The sequence below is a fragment of the Pezoporus flaviventris genome, unplaced genomic scaffold (assembly GCF_033815535.1).
Source record: "Pezoporus flaviventris isolate CSIRO_AGI_PZ_B2104156 unplaced genomic scaffold, CSIRO_AGI_Pfla_v1 ptg000031l, whole genome shotgun sequence".
Lineage (NCBI taxonomy): Eukaryota > Metazoa > Chordata > Aves > Psittaciformes > Psittacidae > Pezoporus > Pezoporus flaviventris.
This window is the reverse complement of record NW_026892579.1, coordinates 60,281,631-60,301,510: the sequence shown is the minus strand read 5'-3', so window position 1 is coordinate 60,301,510 and position 19,880 is coordinate 60,281,631. Positions and strand designations below refer to the sequence as shown.

The following is a 19,880-nucleotide window of genomic DNA, read 5'->3' as shown; positions in this document are numbered from 1 at the left end:
TTATGCTACTTTACTAAGCATGTACCAAACACGCTGGAGTTCTATCCAAAACACAAGTATATCTTAATATGAGAGTACAAAATAAAGACTACAACACTGAAGAGCATGTAGTTATTGGATCAATAACATTTTATGAATAAGGAACCTCACCTAGAAAAACAAAACTTCAGGGAAATGCTATGGTTACTAATGCAGTACTCATTTAAGATGTTGACTTATTAGATGTTCTTGTTTGAAGACACCTTTCACAAAGTTAAAAGTCATGAAGGAGAAAGAAACCAACTACCTGTTGTACTCAAAGCAACTCCTCTTCCTTCACAACTCTAAAACTAGTTTTTGCACAAGAAAAACACTATGGAATGGAAAACCGTGCATATGCTATCAGTGTGCTCCTTCAAAGTATCCACTCATGTCACACTTTGGTACGTGCTTTCAAAAATATGGATAACTGAGTGATTTGCTTTACTCTAACACAGCTATCCTATCAACGCAGAAAGACTACTTGGTGGTCTTGCATCCAAAAACAAATATTAAAACAGACTACAAAACACATTTCTTTTGCTGCAAACAAAAAGGTTTAGTCCCCTGACATTTCCTGAAGATCAAAGCTGATGGTTTTGATATTTCCTACTTAGAAATATTCTCTGGCAAAGTAAGATTTTGTTATGTGTTATTTCAGAGCATTCTTTTTTCTTATAAGGCAACACTTTCCAAAGTATTGCTGTCAATGTTTTAGAATAAAAACCCAAGAAGAAATGTGCACATGCCAACTCCTATTCCATATTACCTGTAACTAAAACCTGCTTTCCTAAACATTAGGAATACTTCACCATATCAGAGCGTTAAACCAGCTTAACCCACACAATACAAGGAAAAACTTGTCTGAGCAAAATTAGAGGTAGCTAGAGCAAACTAGAGGCTGCATTTGTACTACTGGATCAGCTTAACTGCCTAATAAAAAACATGTTTGCAACATAATCCTTAAGGGCAAAAATTGAGATATGTGAAAGAAAGGTACATGAAAAGTGGAAGTCTGATGTGTTCATTAACACAACAGCTTTATGCTACTGATATATAGTTACCCACAGCAGTAGGCACACCTCACACACACAGTAAGCCATCTATCTACTTGTGCTTCTTTGTTTTCTAAACCTTATTGTTTTTTTCCTATTGCTCAAGCCCACTGGGGGAAAAGAAAAAAAAAGAAGAAAATAACTGTTAATAATAAGAAGAAATCACAGGACACACACACCACTCCTTCCATCCCCCCTGTTTTCTGGATTACCCTTATCTTTTGTGCTTATAATAAACATGAATTATCTAGAGCTCAAAACCTTCTCCTAAATGCACTTCTCAGGTCACTGGTCATTTGCTAGCACTCAGCACTAGTGGTTTTGAGCTTCTCTGGACTATTTGTATCACACAAAACATTTCTATATTTCACCATAAATTGAGAGGTAACGAGTAGTAGAAGAGAGAGTTAAAAAAAAAAATACTGCTCTTCACTTGAAATATTACCAAAGACACTAAGCAGATAAGGGTTAATATGGAGTTCGTAAGCATTCCTTCTTCTGGTTTTAGGAGGAGGACTGAAAGCTTAAAAAAAAAATACAGATGATGAATAGGTATTTAAAGTATTCAGATCACAAAGCATGCAATAACTTCAATAAATACAAGCATCTTTCAAAAAAGTTTCATCTAATAAAACCAGCCTGTTGCTCATTTCAACCATCTACATCTCTTCTCCCCCTCGTACCTGTACCATACACACATGGGTTTTATTTGTTTTCTTTTTAAAATGGACCTTTTCTTATTATTGTTTCTTATTTCCTACACCACTTCATCTTTTCATTTGCTGAAGTACTTCATCCCTTGTTTGGGTTACATTAACAGTTACCTGCTAATGCAAGACATCCTGGCTCCTCCTTTCATATTTCAAAAATTCTTGTTACACCATTTGCTTCTCATCAGTCCTCTTTTTACCAAAAGTTTTATTTTCAAATCAAAGCTTTTAACAACTTTACTGTTTCCTCTTCCTTAGCTAATACATTACTTCTTAATAACAAGCCAGCTTAAGCTAGTTTAATTTTGCTTTACCTGTAACAGCCTGATCCATACATGCAAGGTGTCCTCTTACGCTTGATTTGTCTGGAGCTTTCTGAAGCATCTGCACTTCTGGTTGAATCAGAAATTTCAGTCTCATAATCCAGATTTGCATCAGGCTCAAGAATCCCTTCCTGGGCATCAAAATTTTGGGAAGTCCTGCCCCAGTGAGCTTGTTGGCTTGGAGAACCAGTAATGGGCTCTTTGTTTTCTGTTTCCTCAATTCTATTGTCTTTACTGGAGATCTGACCTACTTTTTTGGACCGTTTACTATTCAGCTGCCTATCATTTTTTTCCAAAGAACTTCCATGGTTTTTTGATCCAGTCTTGCCATTGCCTTCCATGTTTCTCATGGTATTCTCAAGAGGAAATCCAGATGTATTCTGTGGAACAAGGTTACATTTTGAAGAACCTGAAAATTTACACTCTTCAGAATTAAAAGCTTTAAGGTCAAACTCTGCCTTATCATTTTCAAAATCAGAGAATCACAGAACAGCCCAGGTTGGAAAGGACCTTGAAAGAAAAGTCTGGTCCAGCCTTTAAAATGTTCTGCTCCACTTCCCAAACTCCAGTTACCTGCTAAATAGAGCTGCTGAATGAAAGGCTCGAGTGAAGTACACACACACACTTTAAAGAAAAACTTATCCAAGAGCAACCATCCTCTGCTCCATTTTCCTCACACTGGAGTCAGGCTCCTCTCTCACTTCCTCAGTTTGTGAATAATCCAAGGACTTTAGTTTAAAATATTTATTAGAAATACTGATCCTGAAAAATGAATCAGGATTATATGTGTGAAGATACAGTAGAATCTAGAAAAACACATATTTCAATAAAAGATTCAATTTTAATCCCTTAAGTATCAAGATATATGGAATATATATTTCTCTACATAAAATATCATATGAGAGATACATGGGAACTCATGATTTATCATTGAACTTAATCCTACCACAATACATCTTAAATGCCTCAGCTTGTGACTCTAAATCATAAAAATTTGTCAGTAAATAGCATCAGGCAAAGATTTCAGTTTTGACAAGTGGTGCATTTTAAATTTTGGTGCAATATACATTTATAATAAGAGATGTGTGCTTTAAAAAAAAAGTATGAGATGCATAATGAAGAAAGGAACATTGTCCTAACAACTGACGTATTACCTGAAAGCATACGTATACTGAAGGCTGAACTGCTTTAAAACATTACAGAACTATTTTAGGTCTCTGTTTTCTACAGTTTATTATCTTAAGTTCCCCTCCAGTAAATTTATACTTAGTTTACACATGTGTTTGGCAGAGCTTGAAAATCAGTTGGTGGTTTCCTATTTTATTTTGTTCCTTTTATTGCAAGCCGCATAAAATGGTTAACCAGAAGCAGAGACGACTAGATTTGAGATGGAATGTGATTAAGAAAGGGCAAAGTCCACATTAGTATCAACTGACCCTGACAGCAGCATATTAAGTAATTCAACTGGAGACAAAGATGACTCTTACCGAGACTCACAAAATCAGGCTCAAATAACAACTGCAGCTTCATTAACAAAAGGAGGACTAAATTAATTTGACACTCCCATTTGCAACTCGTCTACTACACATTTCAATCCGCTGCCTCTGTTGCATATAATGAGACCAAACACTTCCACATTTATTAGGTACTAATTAAAAGCAGGTTGCAATCAAGGAAAACTGAAGCCATCAGCACTGCTGGCCCTGGTTCTAGCTCGTATGTGACCTCATTGCCACCTGGCGGCTGCTGGCCCTGGGAAGAATTAACACCCTTTTGACTTCCTACCCTTCATCAGATTTTCTCAATCACCTTAAATATAACAGCAGGAGCATGATTTTGATACCAAAACTCCAGTCTTATAGAGCTGTCTCTGATTATTACTTTTGCTTGCACTAACCCATTGTTTTTTCCTGCAAAGTTCTGAAGGCAATTTCTTAACACTGTGCTTGGGATAAAAATGACTCATTAAATTATTAGGAGAAAATAAGTAAAGCTTTACACTTAAAAATTGCAAAATGATGTAATTCATTATGTAGTCACTGCAGCTGGTATTAATGTAGCTAGTCAACAACAAAGCTCACTGCTCTTTTCAGATAGACACCACTACATTACAGCAAAACCACCCTGGCAGGGTATGCTCTCCATGAGTAGATCATTTCAACTATTCTTAAGCTTAATTAAAAAAAAAAATCAAAACCAAAACCCCAATAGTTTTCAGTGTCAAAAACAATGATGCATACTAAATAATAGTATTTTATCAGATCCTAGAACAGATCCAGGCAATTCTAATGCTAGACATTAGGAAAACCTCCCCAGGTTGTTCACGTAAAGGAAACGTCAGTGAAAGCCTCTGTCTGCTCTCACCAGAATATAGTTTGTTTGTCTTCGATAATGATCCTTCTCTTTTCATTACTAGCAGGGTGCTATCACCAAGTCTTTAACTGCCTGTAAACACAGCTGTACTTTGAGAAAACACAGGGGTTGACCAGCTGGGCTGAAGTATCTGTTCGCTCATTGCCACAGCTTATTTTGGATTTCAGGGTTTTTTTTTCCTCCCTTTTTTGGCTCAGATTTTAAGATAGTGGCATAAGCACACTCCGTGCTACCTTTCTTCAAAACATAGCAGTTGCTGAGCCACATACCCTGATTTTCTGATCATAAAACTTCACCAACTACAATGGCTCTACTATGGACAAAGTCCAATGTTGCATTACAACAGTGTCATACCATCACCTGTCCCTGAAGAGTTTTCAGAAAGAAGAAACCACACACCAAGCCACTCCTAGAAACAGTACATTGGCCCATGTCTTCCAGCCTCTTGCTATAAAGCTGAAAGTCTGGTATTTCTATTGGAACATTTGGGGCCTAAGTCCCAGATCCTGAGAAGGAAGTGTTAGAAACCCAAGACTCTGAAGGCTTCCATAATCCTTGCCATAGACCTGGCCAATGGACTGGCATTTCAAAACAACCACTAAAGAACAAATCACAAGCAGAACAGATACTTCTGTTTGTAGACCCAACCTTCAACATGACGCTGCCAACTACACTCTCAATAATTACCTGAGATGAAGGAACAGGGATGGAAAGACAGCTTCTTTTCTTTTGATCTTCCTCTTCACCTTCAAAATCCTCCATAGTTTCTTCAGAAGCTGATCTTTTTTTCTGCTGCACATTTACTTCTGATTCTAATGACTTCATATTACTTTCTCCCCATCCTTGCCCTTTTTTCATTCTATTACCTTAAAAGAAAAATAAAAGGGTAATTTTAGAATGCAATTTTACAAGAAAATCCTTATCATGTTAGAAATCTAAAGCTACAGCAAAGAAGAACACTGAACAAAAGCATGAGAAATAGCAGCAGCTGTGCATATGCTGTTTCAACAATATATATTTCACTTCCCACTTGTAGGAGTAAAAAAAAAAAAATATATATTTTAGAATAAAACAGATGCTTGAGGGGAAAATTTGGAAGAAAACAAACACGTGGCAAAGGATGTTCTGGACTGAATTTGGAGGAAAATAATAAATACATGGCAAAGATTGGTCTGGACTGACTGTATCAGTAACACTGACAATTTCATTTACACATGGGACATTCATCAAGTAAACCACATGTCCAAGAATAACTTTTACCACAGATATATCATGCAAGTATCACTTCAGACTATCAGTTTATACAAGCAAACATCAATTAGGACATGGCAAAATCAGTGTATGCCCACTTGCCTAGTCAACCACATCATAGCTAATTATTTCATCAGCCAGTAACCAACAGAAAGGCAGCAAATGTTGTGCCTCTCTTTGGACAGCTTCACACCTCAGAAAACTGTAAGATCTCTGTACTGAAGTACTATTTTCTGGATACACAGCTGGGAGACAGCTAAGGCCATTGTCCTGCTTGTCTTATAGCTCCACCTGCTGCAAAATGCATTCAGAAGGAAGATATTTGATGCCATTTTGCAAGACTTCAAAAACTCTTCCCCTTAAAAAATACTGACATACCAAAGTCATGTGTATGAAAGAAGGAATTTTTCCAAATTTTAACACCCAATTTTAAAACCATAGATTAGCGTTACCTTTCCAGTAGAAGACAGACAAAAAAAAAACAAATAAATGAAAGAGCAGCCTTTTAGTTTTGTTCTCAACTTTTCTACCTTCCCATCCAATACAACCCTAAAAACATGCAAACCGTTTCACAATTTTAAGGGAGCACTTTAGATATACAGAAGAGATTAGTTGTTTTATTACAGCAGCCCACTCTAAGCTAGAATCATGATTTCACATAATGATTTTTTTAAACAGCTCCGACAGCGGTTGTGTCTCTAGCTTCTTCAAGACCAGGCCTTTGACAGCACACAGCTGTTGCCCTTTCCCTCTGTCATGGTTTAAGCCCAGCCAGTAATTCAGTACCACATAGCAGTTTGTTCACTCCCTCCCCTTCCTCCCTCCGCTCCCAGAGGGATGGGGAGGAGAATCAAAAGAATATAACTCCCACAGGCTGAGATAAGAACAGTCCAGTAACTAAGGTACAACACAAAACTACTGCTGCTACCACCAATAATAATAATGATAAGGGAAATAAGAAAGGAAGAGAATACAACCGCTCACCACCTGCCAACCAATACCCAGCCCAACCCCAGCAGCGATCTAGCCCTTGAGGGCAACTACCCCCAATTTATACAGTGGGCATGACGTGCTGTGGTATGGAATACCTCTTTGGCTAGTTTGGGTCAGGTGTCCTGTCTCTGCTTCCTCCCAGCTTCCCCTCCTCCCCAGCAGACCATGAGACTCAGAAAGTCCTTGGTCAGAGTAAACATGACTTAGCAATAACTAAAAACATTGGTGTTATCAGCACTGTTCCCAGGCTGAAAGTCAAAAACACAGCACTGCACTAGCTACTAAGGAGAAAAATGACTGCTACTGCTGAACCCAGGACACCCTCACAGCTCCAAATCTCCTACATGACCAAAACCTTCAGTCTTTAATACAAACCTTAAATGCACATATATAACAAACATGATAGTACTTGCTAAAAACAAACAAACAAACAAACAAACCACAAACAAACCTCAAAAAAACCAACCCAAACATAAAGAAAACAATCAGATTAGTGAAGGACTCAGCCAGTGGAAGTCCTCTTGTGCACGCAGTTTTTACATCTGAGGCAGTAAGTCAGCATGGAGCAGTATAGGTTTGAAAAGGGAAAGAAAGGTGAAAGAAAAAATAAAAGATAGTTTCTCAGAATTAGCTTCTGAAGAAAGGAACAGGCAGGGCGTGCACTGTCATATGACAGACGTTTTTAAAGCCACCGTTGTCTGGGTCAATCCACCCAGACACCTGCATTTACTGTAGGAGATAAGAAGCAATTGGTCAGACACTGTATGAAATATTTCTGCAGGCCTGCTTGGGCATCAAGAGCCAAATTTCTCCATTACGCCAGCTTAGCAGAAATAGAAGATCGGGAGAGAGGCATTAAGGAATAGCCGTGGGACATGGAGGAGCAGACAGGTGCAAACCAACCACAGTTCATACACTTACACTGGCTACGAGAGGAAAGTCAGCATCTAAACCACCTCGCACCTCACCACAGGACTGCAAGCAGGGTGGGGCACACAGAGAACGACAGAAACACTGGGGTAGAATTGTTAATGTACATATCCATTTTCCTTCTCTCATTTCTTTAGTCCTCCAGTTCCATCAGTAAAAGTCATCAGAGCAATAAATGCCTTGTGGCAAGTTTGTGACAGGATGTCTAATGGCAGCTTTAGAAGTTTTAACAAGCTCCCAGGACCAAAGCCAGACATGCTAGAAAATTTTCTTGGGACTGTGCCAGTGTGGCATCCCTGTGTCTCCCACTGATAGTGACTGAACACAGTATTTTGCTGCTGTTACTGCTGATACACAGCAGCAGGATGTTATCATATGTTCAGCAATTCCCTTTTGTGGAAAGGACAAGAGGGAATGCAATTCTATTTTGGCCTCATATTGGTATGAAACAATATAGAATATAGTTACTATATAGAAACCGTGATGAACTGCTCCTCCTAGAAGGAACTTTGGACTAAATGATCAAGTTTGACACAGTCATAGTTAAAAAACTAACACAGACAATCATCAAAAAAAAAACAACCAAACAAACAGAACTACCTTTAAGACCTGTGAAACTGGAAGAAACTAAATTTAGAAGGGCACACATCAGTGACCTAGATGTGGAAATGTGGAGAAGGCTTGGAATTAAAGGTACAGAAACTACGTAGAATTTGTATAGCTTATAGGAAAGGGTGTCCAAAGACAGTGTATTCCTGGCATTAAAAAGAAAATAAAAAAGGAACATAAAGAAAATCAACTGATCACAAAGAACTCTGTCATGTCTGTAGGACTGATGACAAAGGAGGTAACAAAAGTCAGGCTCTGTCAGCTGCCAGGCATGGAGCATGGAAAGAGAAGTAACACATTACTTTCTACCACCACCATTATAATTGAAGAAAATTATATCAAAGCACACAAGTGTATACTGGCATGCAAATGTACCACACTGCAAACCTACCTCCTTTCGGTACAGGCTCAGAAATTCTCTCAACCAGGAGATCTTCTTCCAGCATCCAAGATGGAAGCACTCTCTTTCTCCGGGTAGATTTTGACTGTTCACTTGAATTATCATCAAAAAGAGGAACCTGAAACAACATTTACAGTTCAGTACCTTTTTCCAGTTACAGAAGAGGGGGAAAAAACTAAATCACAAGTTTGTACACAATTATGTCCTTCAAACACATCCTGGCTAACTACCTGCTTTTTGGATGGTGCCCATTGCCCGATTTTTTACATTTTTTTTTTCTGCTCCTCTCAGAAAAATGAGATCTGTAGGAACATTAATGCAGGAAAAAAAAAAAACCTCCTCAGACCTTTGGAATAAATATCTACAAGGCTACGAACTGAAAATTTCAAAGAAGAGCTTTACCAGCATCTATTTTGGTCTAGAGCTTCCATATGTAAAGATAAGAGAAAGAGCAGGTTTAACAAACAAATGCCTGTTTGTCAAAACAGGCAACCCACCCCCCAAGACCCAAACAACCAAAACCCCAATCAACCAACCAGGAAAAAAAAACAGAAGTCTTGCTAGCATTCTTTCAATTCCTTTCTCCAGAAAAGAACCACACTCCAACTCATCTGTATAAACAATGTAAATACACCAAAATCACGCTCAGGACATACTTATTTACTCTAAGTGATTCCATCTGTTTGAATCTCTACTTACTACTAAAAGGTGCCCATCTCAAAAATCTCAGCTACAGTAACTGCTGACATTTCATTTCTTGTATGTAGATACTATCTACTATACAATAATGCTGATCAGTGTATTCCTTTTAGCACTATGTTGGTAAACACACAAGAGAAGAACCAAGGAGAATCCTACTGCCTCCATATACTATTTATCAGACTGTCTGAAAGCCATTTGACTTGGCAGTGTTTAAAAGAGGAAGAAGATTCGTGCTTTGAAAACTGTTTTGCTGGACAGCAAGCTGGCTGCCAGGGAAAAGCTGGAGGGCTCTATCTGTGGGTTTGGATGGATCTTGACAACACAACTCCATCACAACTGCACAATTCAAGTGAAATAGGCCGCTAGTCCACTACAAACAGGTATTATTTGTCACCAGCACAAACTATCACCACAGTCCAACTACAGGCACTCCAGATGCACATTTCAGAGGCTTTTAGGCCGATTGGAAGAACAGGCATTCATTCCTCTAGGCCTCTGCAGGTACCCACACAGACCACAGCCCAGAACTGGACTTTGTTCTGTAGTACTGAACTCAGCTACAATTGTTAGGACAAAATATTGCTGTAGCAATAGCAATTTTTGCATATTTGAGAGAACAAATTATTGCAGCATAATTACCATAAACATAAATACACAATACAAACATATTCATATACTTGTGTGGCACACAATCCTAATTAATAAAACAACAGATGTTTTCAATATACAACTTTGTCGTGATTTACTTCTCAGAGAAAAAAAAGAAATGGGTTTAGAAAACACAACACTTTTCAATACATGCCTACAAATGTTAAAACTTAATTTAAAAAATTAAGCACTCACCGAATGTCCGGAAGTAACAGCATTTTTTGTCATTTTTGCAGCTCCCTGTACCTTGGAGTTGGAAAAAGCTGGTTCTATTAACAATGGACTACAAGATGTCTCAACTGGGGGAACACTCGGTGTTTCTTATGCATCAGCCTCCTGTTTTTTTTCTGAGAAAGCAAAATGATTCTCAGTTATTCAAACAAATATAAACATGTACTTTTTACTCAAAAACAGAAGTTGGTCTGAACAGTGACCATTAATACACTTCTTAACTGAATGTAACATACTCTTACATCAATCTGCAGAGGAAACAAACATTCCTTTCTACCTTCCACTAGAAATATTCTGAACAAAAAATGTTCCAATCCCTGCTGACCACCTCTGTAGTGGTTTGGGGTTTAAGTATATAATTTATACTAGTTACTGCCATGACAAAACTTTGAGAAAGCTGAAATCACAGCTTAGAATTTGTTTTTTCTGTAGATCTTTGAAAGTTCCCAGAATTGGATTCTACAATAAAAGTGAGATAACAACATTGAGACCCAGTTTTCAGGATCAGCCGCACAATGAATCCAGCACTTCTTGTCTAGCCCTCACTAAGGGTTACAATTCTGCAGCTGTGAGGTGCCATCACACACTCAAGTGCTGGTTTTAAAAGCCTCAGTTCAGAGCCACCTCACCTGAAAGCGCACCAAAACTGCAACTGTTTTCCCTTCAACCCTTTACCCTTCCACTCGACAATTCACATTACAGTCACCTACTATGGGCAGGGACACGTTCCACTAGACCAGGCTGCCCCAAGCCCCATCCAACCTGGCCTTGAACATTTCCAGGGCAGCCACAGCTTCTCTGGGCACCCTGTGCCCGTGTCTCACCACCCTCACAGCGCAGAATTCTTTCTTAATATCTCGTCTGTATGTTTAATTACTGCTGTACGCACCGCACAGCGCCACTCGGGAGCCCCTTCCACAGCTTCCTGCGTTACAGGCAAGGCACACACTGATCGGCCGCGCTGTTCGCTGCCTCCTGAAGAGGAACACAAGCGACCAAGCAGCGCCCCCACACAACAGGCCCCTCCGGTTGTGTGGTGACGGAAGAGGTGACGGTGCTGCACGGGCTCCAGCCCTGCCGTGTGCCCCTCCGAATACGGTGGATCGAGACACAAAACCACCCTGACCTCGGCCGGGAGCAGCCCGCGGCAGGGCCAGGAGACGCGCCCTACGCCACACGGCAGGCCGAGGTGGGGGGAAGGCCGCAGCCCGGCCGCTGGGAGCGGAGGCCGCGAAGCGATGCACCGGTAGCGCGGTGCGTTCAGCGGCGGGACCGGCCTCACCTCGGGGGTACCGGGACGGGACGGGACGCGGCACGGCCGAGGCCGCCACCGCCACACTCCTGAGGGTCCCGGCGCGCCGGCGGGTGACGCAGGGACGCTCCGTCACATGACCTGCGGCGGCCGAGGCGGGAAGCGGAAGGACTCGCCTCAGAACACGAACAGCGGCACCCCGAGACACGCGGGCACCCCGCGGCGGCGGGCAGGCTCAGCGCCATGCCGGCGGAACCGGGCCCGGGCCCGGGCCCCGCGGGTCACCGCGGCAACCCGCCGTGACGGGGGGGGTGCCCTCCGCGCCCCGGAGATGGACGGGGAACGCGCTGCCGCCGACGGACCCGCGCTCCTCCCCTCCGGCCGAGGAGGGGGAGGCCCGGCTGACTTCGTGGCTCTCCTCCCAGCGGAGGTCAGCTCCCGGATTTTCAGCGACCTCGACGTTGAGAGCTTGTGTCACGCGTCCGCGACATGCAAGGGCTGGCACCGCGTCATCGAGAGCAACGACCGCCTATGGAGACACCACTGCCTGAGCGTGCGGGCTGTGTGCCAGCGGGAGATCGACTGCGACCGAGGAAACGGATATTCCTGGAAGGTAAAGGTAACGCCAGCGACGGCGTGTCGGCAGCGTCGAGGCTTCTGGGATTGGCAATAAAAGCGTGTCACGTTACTTCAGCAGAGCTCGTCTGTCGCAGGGTAATGGGAGAACCGCTGTCATCACAGCGTGGCTCGGTAGTGCATCCCAACAGCTGGACATCTGGTAAAATGCACACAGGGATGAGTCCAGGCTGACCTGCTTCCTGCCCACGACCACATCTGGCCAGCTGAGATTGCTCCGTTTAGTCCTCGCCACCCCACACAGCCTCAGCATGCTGTGGATGCCCCATCCCTGGCAGTGGTCAGAGCCAGGTTGGACAGGGCTTTGAGCGACCTGGTCTAGTGGAAGGAGTCCCTGCCTGTGGCAGGGGGGTTGGAACTGGATGAGCTTTAAGGTGCCTTCCAACCCAAACCATTCTATGGTTCTGTGACTCATTACATCAAAGTCTGCACAGCCCTAGCATGGAAGAAAGCCCGCATTTCTGTAGGCAGGGCTGGGGGATAGAAGACAACATACCCCCACTTGGCAGTATGTGCTCTCTGGTTGCATTTGATGGGAATAGTTCTGGTGAGGAATGACTTCCCAGAGTTGTATCTTGGGTAGCTCTGCTTCAGTACACCTTAAGCAACATGCATCCAGGAGGAAAAAAAAAAAAAAAAAATTAGGGTAGAGACAAGGAAACAAGGAGAAGCTGCTAGAAGCTGTTTTGAAACTCCCCACACACACTCCCAGTTACAGCTGCTCTGAGAAGTTCAGAGCTGATCACACTGGAAGATCTATCGCAGCCTGCAAGCTGAAGTAGATCAGGAAGGGAAAGGTTTCACAGTTACTACTCTGGACCAGCTAGACTGTGATTCCCCACCTTGTTTTAGCTGGTGTGTTTGAGAGCAGGGGGACCATGGGGGGGTGAAAAGAGAGATGCAGCAGCAAAAAAAGGAAAACCCAAACCCAAAACAACCTAGTTCTGTACTCTCACATGTAGAGGTGTTTCAGTATGAGGCAAAGCCATGAACAGGTAGTGGTTGCCTTTTGAATGCACAGATCTTGCTACTCTTGCACAGGAATTTCCAGAACTACCTGTACTGATTCTGTGTCTTACCTGGTGGGGATTTGAAGTAGAAGGAACAAACACACAAGATCAGCATCTTCTTGTACTAAAAGGTTGAAGACAGTTTTCTTGCAACAAAAGGCTGCAGTAAAGGCTGAAGAGAAGAAACCAGCCAGCCTGCATTAAGAGCCCAAATGAGTTAGAGGTCACAAGTAACCTCAATAGGAAGAGAAAGTGAAAGGCATCTCTTTTAAGGAGTAAGGAAGAAGACGAATTCCTGGTTTAGGGTTTTCATCTTGACCTTCAAAGAATTAAGGCAAGAAGTGGTTCTCCACCCAACTTAGAACAGAAAAGTTGGAAATAGATGAAGGTCTGCTTCTTGGAAGCAGCATACCTTCCTGGGCTTAGTCTAGATATCCAAAGACATGTTTCAAATCCTTTTTCTAGCATTACTCTTCCAATGCAAAAACTTACTTGCATTGAAATGCAGCTGAAATCAGTTCATTTCCAAGACTTGCGCTGTGTGTTTTTCCATCAGATCACGTTACTGAGAAACTACTGGAAAAGCAAAGTGAAGCAAGAATGGCTGAGTGGGAAATACAGCAACATTCCTTCACGGAACAGCTTGCCAGAGAAAAGCATGTATCCCATGGACGTTGACACATGGGGAGAAATCCTGGAAGCAGAACTTGAGAGATGAAAAACCAGTGCTTGTTCTAGCAACTTAAGAACCTTCTATCAACAACTCACAGACTGCCAAACTGTAAATATTTTGCTGCTCAAAATCAGTTGTTTGCAAACATATGATGAAGGCTTCTAAAAAAAAAAAAAGTTTTGCATATTTTTTATTTGCACTTTATCTGATTATTTTTCTGTAGAATTCTAAGTAAGACTAAATATTCAGTTGTTATTTTATATATGTAAATGTAATGTTCTGCTGTATGGTCAAAAAGATGTTAATTGCACTTTTTATTTCAGTTTGCACTTTTTATGTTGGAAGAGATGACTTTTACCAAAAAGATGTGTGTTTGACTTGAAGCATATTGTACCAGCAGCACAACATGAGAGCCCATGAAGGCAGGCTGGGGAAGGGGCAAATCCAGACATTGGAAAGAAAAGGACAAGGCAGCCACCTCAGGATCAGCTGAACATCCCCGCTGTACAGAGCCCTTCTCTGAACCTGTATCCACTGAAGTGCGGAAGTGTCAGTGTTCAGCAGTGCTGCATTTCCACTGTGGGATTTCTGGATTAGAACTGATAGGTCCAGGCACCAGGCAGGACTGAAGCAGCCACGTAATTTACAGCCTCTCTGCACTTCAGTCATTTGCATGAGGAGGAGTAGAGCAGAATTTACTACTTTAAATAAAACAAGTCAGATAACCATGAGAGATAACACAACATCATATATTTTTGTAGTTAGGCTAAAAGACATTCAGAAACTTAGTTTTTCCTGCATCTCCCATCACATGAGCCCTGCTTTACCAGCACTGATTTTTAGTACAGACTTTAAAAAATGCTGCTAGTAAAAGAGGAGATGCCTGTCACATTGCACAACATGGAAGTCACCACAAAACCAACTTACTACAATTCCATTTAAATATCACCTTTCCCTACTTACTTTGCACTAAAGAGTAAATTAAGAAGGAAAACGCTTTGAAGGTCCCTATTGCTGGAGTTATTCCTACAAAATTCAGTCACCAATCTGGGACTAATTCTCTGTAGGAAGATAGAATCATAGAATAGTTAGGGTTGGAAAGGACCTTAAGATCATCAAGTTCCAACACCCTGCCGTGGGCAGGGACACCTCACACTAAACCATCTCACCCAAGACCTCATCCAACCTGGCCTTGAGCACTGCCAGGGATGGAGCATTCACAACTTCCCTGGGCAACCCATTCCAGTGCCTCACCACCCTCACAGTTAAGAACTTCTTCCTTATATCCAATCTAAACTTCCCCTGTTTAAGTTTGAACCTGTTACCCCTTGTCCTGTCACTACAGTCCCTAATGAAGAGTCCCTCCCCAGCATCCTTACAGGCCCTCTTCAGATACTGGAAGGCTGCTATGAGGTCTCCACGCAGCCTTCTCTTCTCCAGGTTGAACAGCCCCAACTTTCTCAGCCTGTCTTCATACGGGAGGTGCTCCAGTCCCCTGATCATCCTCGTGGCCTCCTCTGGACTAGTTCCAACAATTCCATGTCCTTTTTATGTTGAGGACACAAGATTTCTACCATAGTTATGAAACTTAGTTAATGTGAAGTGATTTCAAATCAACTATTGTGGACTTTGGCAGAGGACTGTCTGGCAATGTAAGGAGAGAAATGTCTTGTCATGAGTATGAAATTCAATGGCACTAGATCAGGCCCCTGTCGGATACCGAGTTTATTCAAAATTAGGTCCAGCCCTGACTTTTAACAGGGCCAAAAAACGCTAGATGGAGCAGTAGAGCAGTTCTGGTCTGAAAATACAAACCGTGGTCATCTGGGCTACCATCCAATATCGGGTGTTTTTGTTCAATGATGCTGGTGGTTAAACAAAACCATTAGTTTAAACTTGCTTACAACTTATCCATTTTTATTTGCTCACCATTATTTAACTGTTGCAGAATATCGGTGAAAATATCTAGTATTTTTTACTCCCCTTTATTGCAAGTGTGTGGGCTCACAGGCTGTTTGTTGTAGGCACCCATCTCTCCAGGCTAAGGAAGAAACAGAACAGCCAGATGAAACTGGCAGTTCTAAAATGCTTCCAAGAAGAGTACGTTATCTGTGTTCCCTTTTCTAGTTTGTAACATTCAACAGATTTCATCAAAACTGATCCACTTCTCTTAGCCTGGTACATTTTCCCCATTAGAACAGACTTTCAGTTCATAAGCACCAGGACCTTTTCTAAATCATGAGTAACATATCTAATTAAGAGAGCTTTCTCAGCCACAATATTATGTGACAATAATATGATGCAACGACTGCATAATGTTTCTTACACATCTTCTGCAATTCATTCTTTATAGGTGTTAGTCCCAGTATCAGGATCCCATTGCTTTAGGTTGTATAAAGATGCATGGTATCTCCCTTTACTGCCAAAAGAGTTGACGCTGTTCTTGTGGGACAACTACTACATTAGCCAAAATGGAAACAGCATCCAAAATTCACTGAAGCTTCTGATACCACCCTGCTGCCAAACATGGCTGAAGGGTAACACAGAATAAAGAACATAGCCAAATATAGTGGGTGCAGCACAGCTCTCAATGAATTGCAAACACTGCTTCCTTTATTATTAGTAATTCTGCTCGTAGGTTATATCTAGTTAGCTCAAATAAAACACTCAACACACACCACACATAAGCACAAGTTTTTCCACTAAAGGTGCTGCCTTACCACCTGCTTACAGTATCTTTTTATCCTGACTTTAAGAGAGATAGAAGTGAAAACAACAGTGCATATAAATTAATAAAGAAGAAAATAATTGAAGCAGTGCATTCTCATCACCTCAGGAGTGCCCAATGTCTTATTTATAAGACAAGAAAAGAGCACAATCATGGATCTAGTTCTTCACCCTTCTCACCCAGCTTCCTGTTACCTCCAGTCTCTAGCTTCCAGACATCTATCCCCTCTTCCTGCTCCTTTCCTGCCCCTCAGCTGTCAGTTCTCATGTATATGTCAGTATATTATCATGTATATACCAGTTCTCATGTATCATGTCCCATGATACAATTTTTAAATAGAATAATTATTCTGGTATAAATCCTAACACAGCTACACTTCGCTGTAGCTTTTCCCCCTTCTCATACGAGCACAGTAATTATCAGTATCTGTCATGCCTCTACCTCTGTCCAGATCAGGTGGCTGTACCTCTTTAAACACACAAGGAATTAAACACTCAGCTATGCAATTAGACAAGGCCTGGATCTCTAAACAAGGAGTAGCAGTGGTGTAAGTTTCTCATTAAAAAAACCTATTACTGAAAGAAAAAGACCCAAGTATTTAAGGACAAGTTATCACTAAAACAAAGTTTGTTTCCCTTCTCCCCATGCTGATCCCCTCCTTTAGGGGATTTCATTCCCCTTGGAAATTTCATTACCTCAGTTCTGGTCTTTTGTTCTAGCCCTCTCTGTCTCTGCACCACCTACTCAGCCTCTCAGCTCTCCTGCAGGCTGGATGTGCTCTCTTCCCCTCAAAGACACCCCAACAGCATCCATCACTCCAAACAGTGGCACTTCCTACACCATGTAGTTTAGGTTCATCTTTTTCCTCTCCTACCTCTGAATCAAAACCGCAGAAATTACAGCAACAGGAAGATTGTATTGGTCCTAGATTATCACTAATGCATAGGTATCCTTCCCCAGAGAGCAGCCAAGGCCACACAAACCCTCAAAGCTCACCTGCTACTCCAGGACATGCCACAGCTACCCTCACACCTAGGTGGCTGGTGAAACCCTTTTTGTGCTTCAGTTCCCAGCTCTCTTACCCACAAGTTTTTGAGGAAGTGGCGAGTTCTGCTTTAACAAACCCCACTGACCTTCCCACTGCACTCATACACCACTTCTACCCTCCTACTCAGAAGGTGGCAGCTGCAGAAAGGTGCCCAAGACATCCATCACCCAGGCATCCCATTAGTCACACAGCCTTCCTGCCGTTCACCTTCTGCCATCCAGCTTTCCAAAGACAGAGAGGCATCTCAAGAGAGCAAATGAAGCTTATGTGGTGCAGAGCAATTAGGATGTCCTCCACTCACACACCGCACATGGCTTAAACATGAGCTTAAAACAGCCTGGCTTCTGGTATGAAAAAAAAGCTCCCCTGCTGTATAAAATGTCCCAAGCTGCTGCACACAGCTGGACATCAAAATGCCCAGCATTGAAGCTCAACCCGAGTATGTTACTTCTGTATTTCCAAACCCGAATGTGGTGTTAGAGCCTTCCTTGCAACTACTCAGTTTTGCAGTGCTCCATTTCTGAAGGGAGGAGCTGACAGTGTGGCTTTATTGCACCTTGGTGCAGGATGTAGCTTTGGGCCATTGCCATTAACAGCCACACTAAATGAAAAAGAAAGCATGAAGTGTTTAATCACCACAGGCTTTTCTCCATTAGACCACTCAAAGCTAATCTTGTCAAAAGAAGTGTTTCTGCTGATAGGCTGGTACTAGTGTCCGTGGTCTTTATCCTTGTCATCTCTAAAAGGTACCAAGTGGCAGAGTTATCCCAACTGAAGACAGAATAGTTGGGCTCAGAACTAGGATTGGCTCCTTCAGCCCACCAAAGCTGACAGAAGGGCCATAAAAGCATACAGATGGAAGGATTTTGGTAGTCGTGGTGTTATTATTTTCTCTCCAAATGAACTTGGGTAGAGGCCTATCAGATTCGCAGGAGTTGCTGAAGCAACTTCATGGTTGTTTTTCAGCATATTGCTTGTTTGGAAATGCCTGTCCCTAAAACCCTGGAAGGAATCACCTGCTGCATTTAACACCACATCAGCAGCTGGTTCTGATCAGCACAGCAATGCTAGAAACTGGGGGTTAGTGGTGTTTTGGTTTGGGTGTTTTTTTTTCAGGGCTCTGCTAAGGGCTAGACCCATTGCAGCTATTCTGGTAAACCAAAAAAACCCGAGCTACAACTGTGGCTAGAAGGGGGAGAAGGAAAGAGGTGATGGACAGCAAACTTGGAGGTCCTGGGAGACCCACCAAGATAAAACCCTAGAGGACAATTCTATGTAGCAGCAGTTACCTGCAGCCCCTCAGAACTGTCCTGTACAACACTGCCACCCCTGTCCAGCAACCCTGGATTTACAAAGCTGGGGGGGTTGGAATAAAAACCAGCCTACTACAGTGTGCAAATTAGGTACAACATGAGCTTATTTTGTTCCATATTTAAACATATTGTTAGAATGGCACGTGCTGGTTTTAATACGTGGCCCTTAAAAATCTTAACAGGCAAAGGAGCCACTGCTTGCAGATGTGGAAGCATCAACTGCAGAGGTTGCTTTGTGGCTGAGATGCCAGACACTTGAAGCTCTACACAAAGACTTCTCCAGATGCCACAGGACACCATCAGCCATCAGATGAAGTATTAGCCCTAGCACTAAATATTGCTTTTAAATGTCTGAGTGATCTCAGAACACCAAGCAGAAAACACCACAAGATGCTACCAGCCACCTATTGGAGGATTCAGCTTGAAGGCTGAATTGCAGGTATAGCTGGGAACAGGGGGAAAAACCTCAAACAAATCGGCCACCTCAGGCCTTTAATCCTAACAGAGGAAAAAAATATGTTGAGAAAAGCAAAATATTTTTCTGTATCAGCAGTATCTTACAGCTAATAAATGAAATATGACAGTATCCTGGGAGAACTTTATTCATCTGTTCAACTGAGAGACTGTTTTCAATAGCTATTTTTCTGTCACAATGCTAAAGAACAAGAGTGCTGTACAAATTTAGCTAGGCGTTCCCAACACCTAGGTTTCACAAGATATAGTATATACAGCCATTTGACAGTACAGCCAATAACAGAAGCTTGCCTCAAGCTTCATCACACGTGGCTGACCAAACCAACTTTTCTAATGACACCTTTATTTTTGAACTAGTCTTTAGACAATTTTGTCTTAATTATACTGCTCTTTAAAGCCATTCTAACATGCAACTTTTATCAACACACATACTTAGAGACAATAATGTTGGGGGCTCCTCTAATACTTAAATAAGGAGACTGTAACAGCACTTAATATCCATA

At 42.0% G+C, this 19,880-nt stretch overlaps 2 protein-coding genes across 10 annotated transcripts in view; one reads left to right on the top strand and one right to left on the bottom strand.

The window, feature by feature from the left end:
• APLF (aprataxin and PNKP like factor) overlaps positions 1-19,880 on the bottom strand; it is a 40,327-nt gene that overhangs the window by 15,846 nt on the left and 4,601 nt on the right. For 2 of the 7 annotated variants that reach the window (XM_061461489.1, XM_061461495.1), the window contains exons 1-5: positions 11,370-11,551; positions 10,208-10,359; positions 8,654-8,780; positions 5,167-5,345; positions 2,098-2,486 (exon numbers count right to left, since the gene is read on the bottom strand). In XM_061461489.1, the coding sequence (XP_061317473.1) occupies positions 2,098-2,486; positions 5,167-5,345; positions 8,654-8,780; positions 10,208-10,240 (728 nt within the window). In that variant the 5' untranslated portion in view covers positions 10,241-10,359; positions 11,370-11,551. Of the gene's footprint in view, positions 1-2,097; positions 2,487-5,166; positions 5,346-7,760; positions 8,127-8,653; positions 8,781-10,207; positions 10,461-11,120; positions 11,141-11,369; positions 11,552-19,880 lie in introns of those variants that run through there. The other 5 variants (XM_061461491.1, XM_061461490.1, XM_061461493.1 and 2 more) reach the window with 5 other exon arrangements.
• On the top strand, positions 11,815-19,316 carry FBXO48 (F-box protein 48). Of its 3 annotated transcripts, none has more exons than XR_009744710.1 (3): positions 11,815-12,108; positions 13,698-13,922; positions 19,086-19,316. XR_009744710.1 is itself a non-coding variant. In XM_061461507.1 (2 exons), exons 1-2 carry the CDS (start codon positions 11,827-11,829, stop codon positions 13,857-13,859), a joined length of 444 nt encoding a protein of 147 aa, XP_061317491.1. In that variant the 5' UTR covers positions 11,815-11,826; the 3' UTR covers positions 13,860-14,129. The 3 variants fall into 3 exon arrangements, 1 of the variants encoding a protein (XP_061317491.1); XR_009744711.1 differs by lacking the exon at positions 19,086-19,316 and adding an exon at positions 16,994-17,100; XM_061461507.1 differs by lacking the exon at positions 19,086-19,316 and having other exon boundaries at positions 13,698-14,129.

Excerpts from the sequence above, each read along its gene's own strand:
- FBXO48 (XM_061461507.1), top strand. The coding sequence starts at position 11,827 with ATGGACGGGGAACGCGCTGCCGCCGACGGACCCGCGCTCCTCCCCTCC. Across the intron at positions 12,109-13,697 it reads GAAACGGATATTCCTGGAAG|ATCACGTTACTGAGAAACTA; the intron begins GTAAAGGTAACG and ends TTTTTCCATCAG.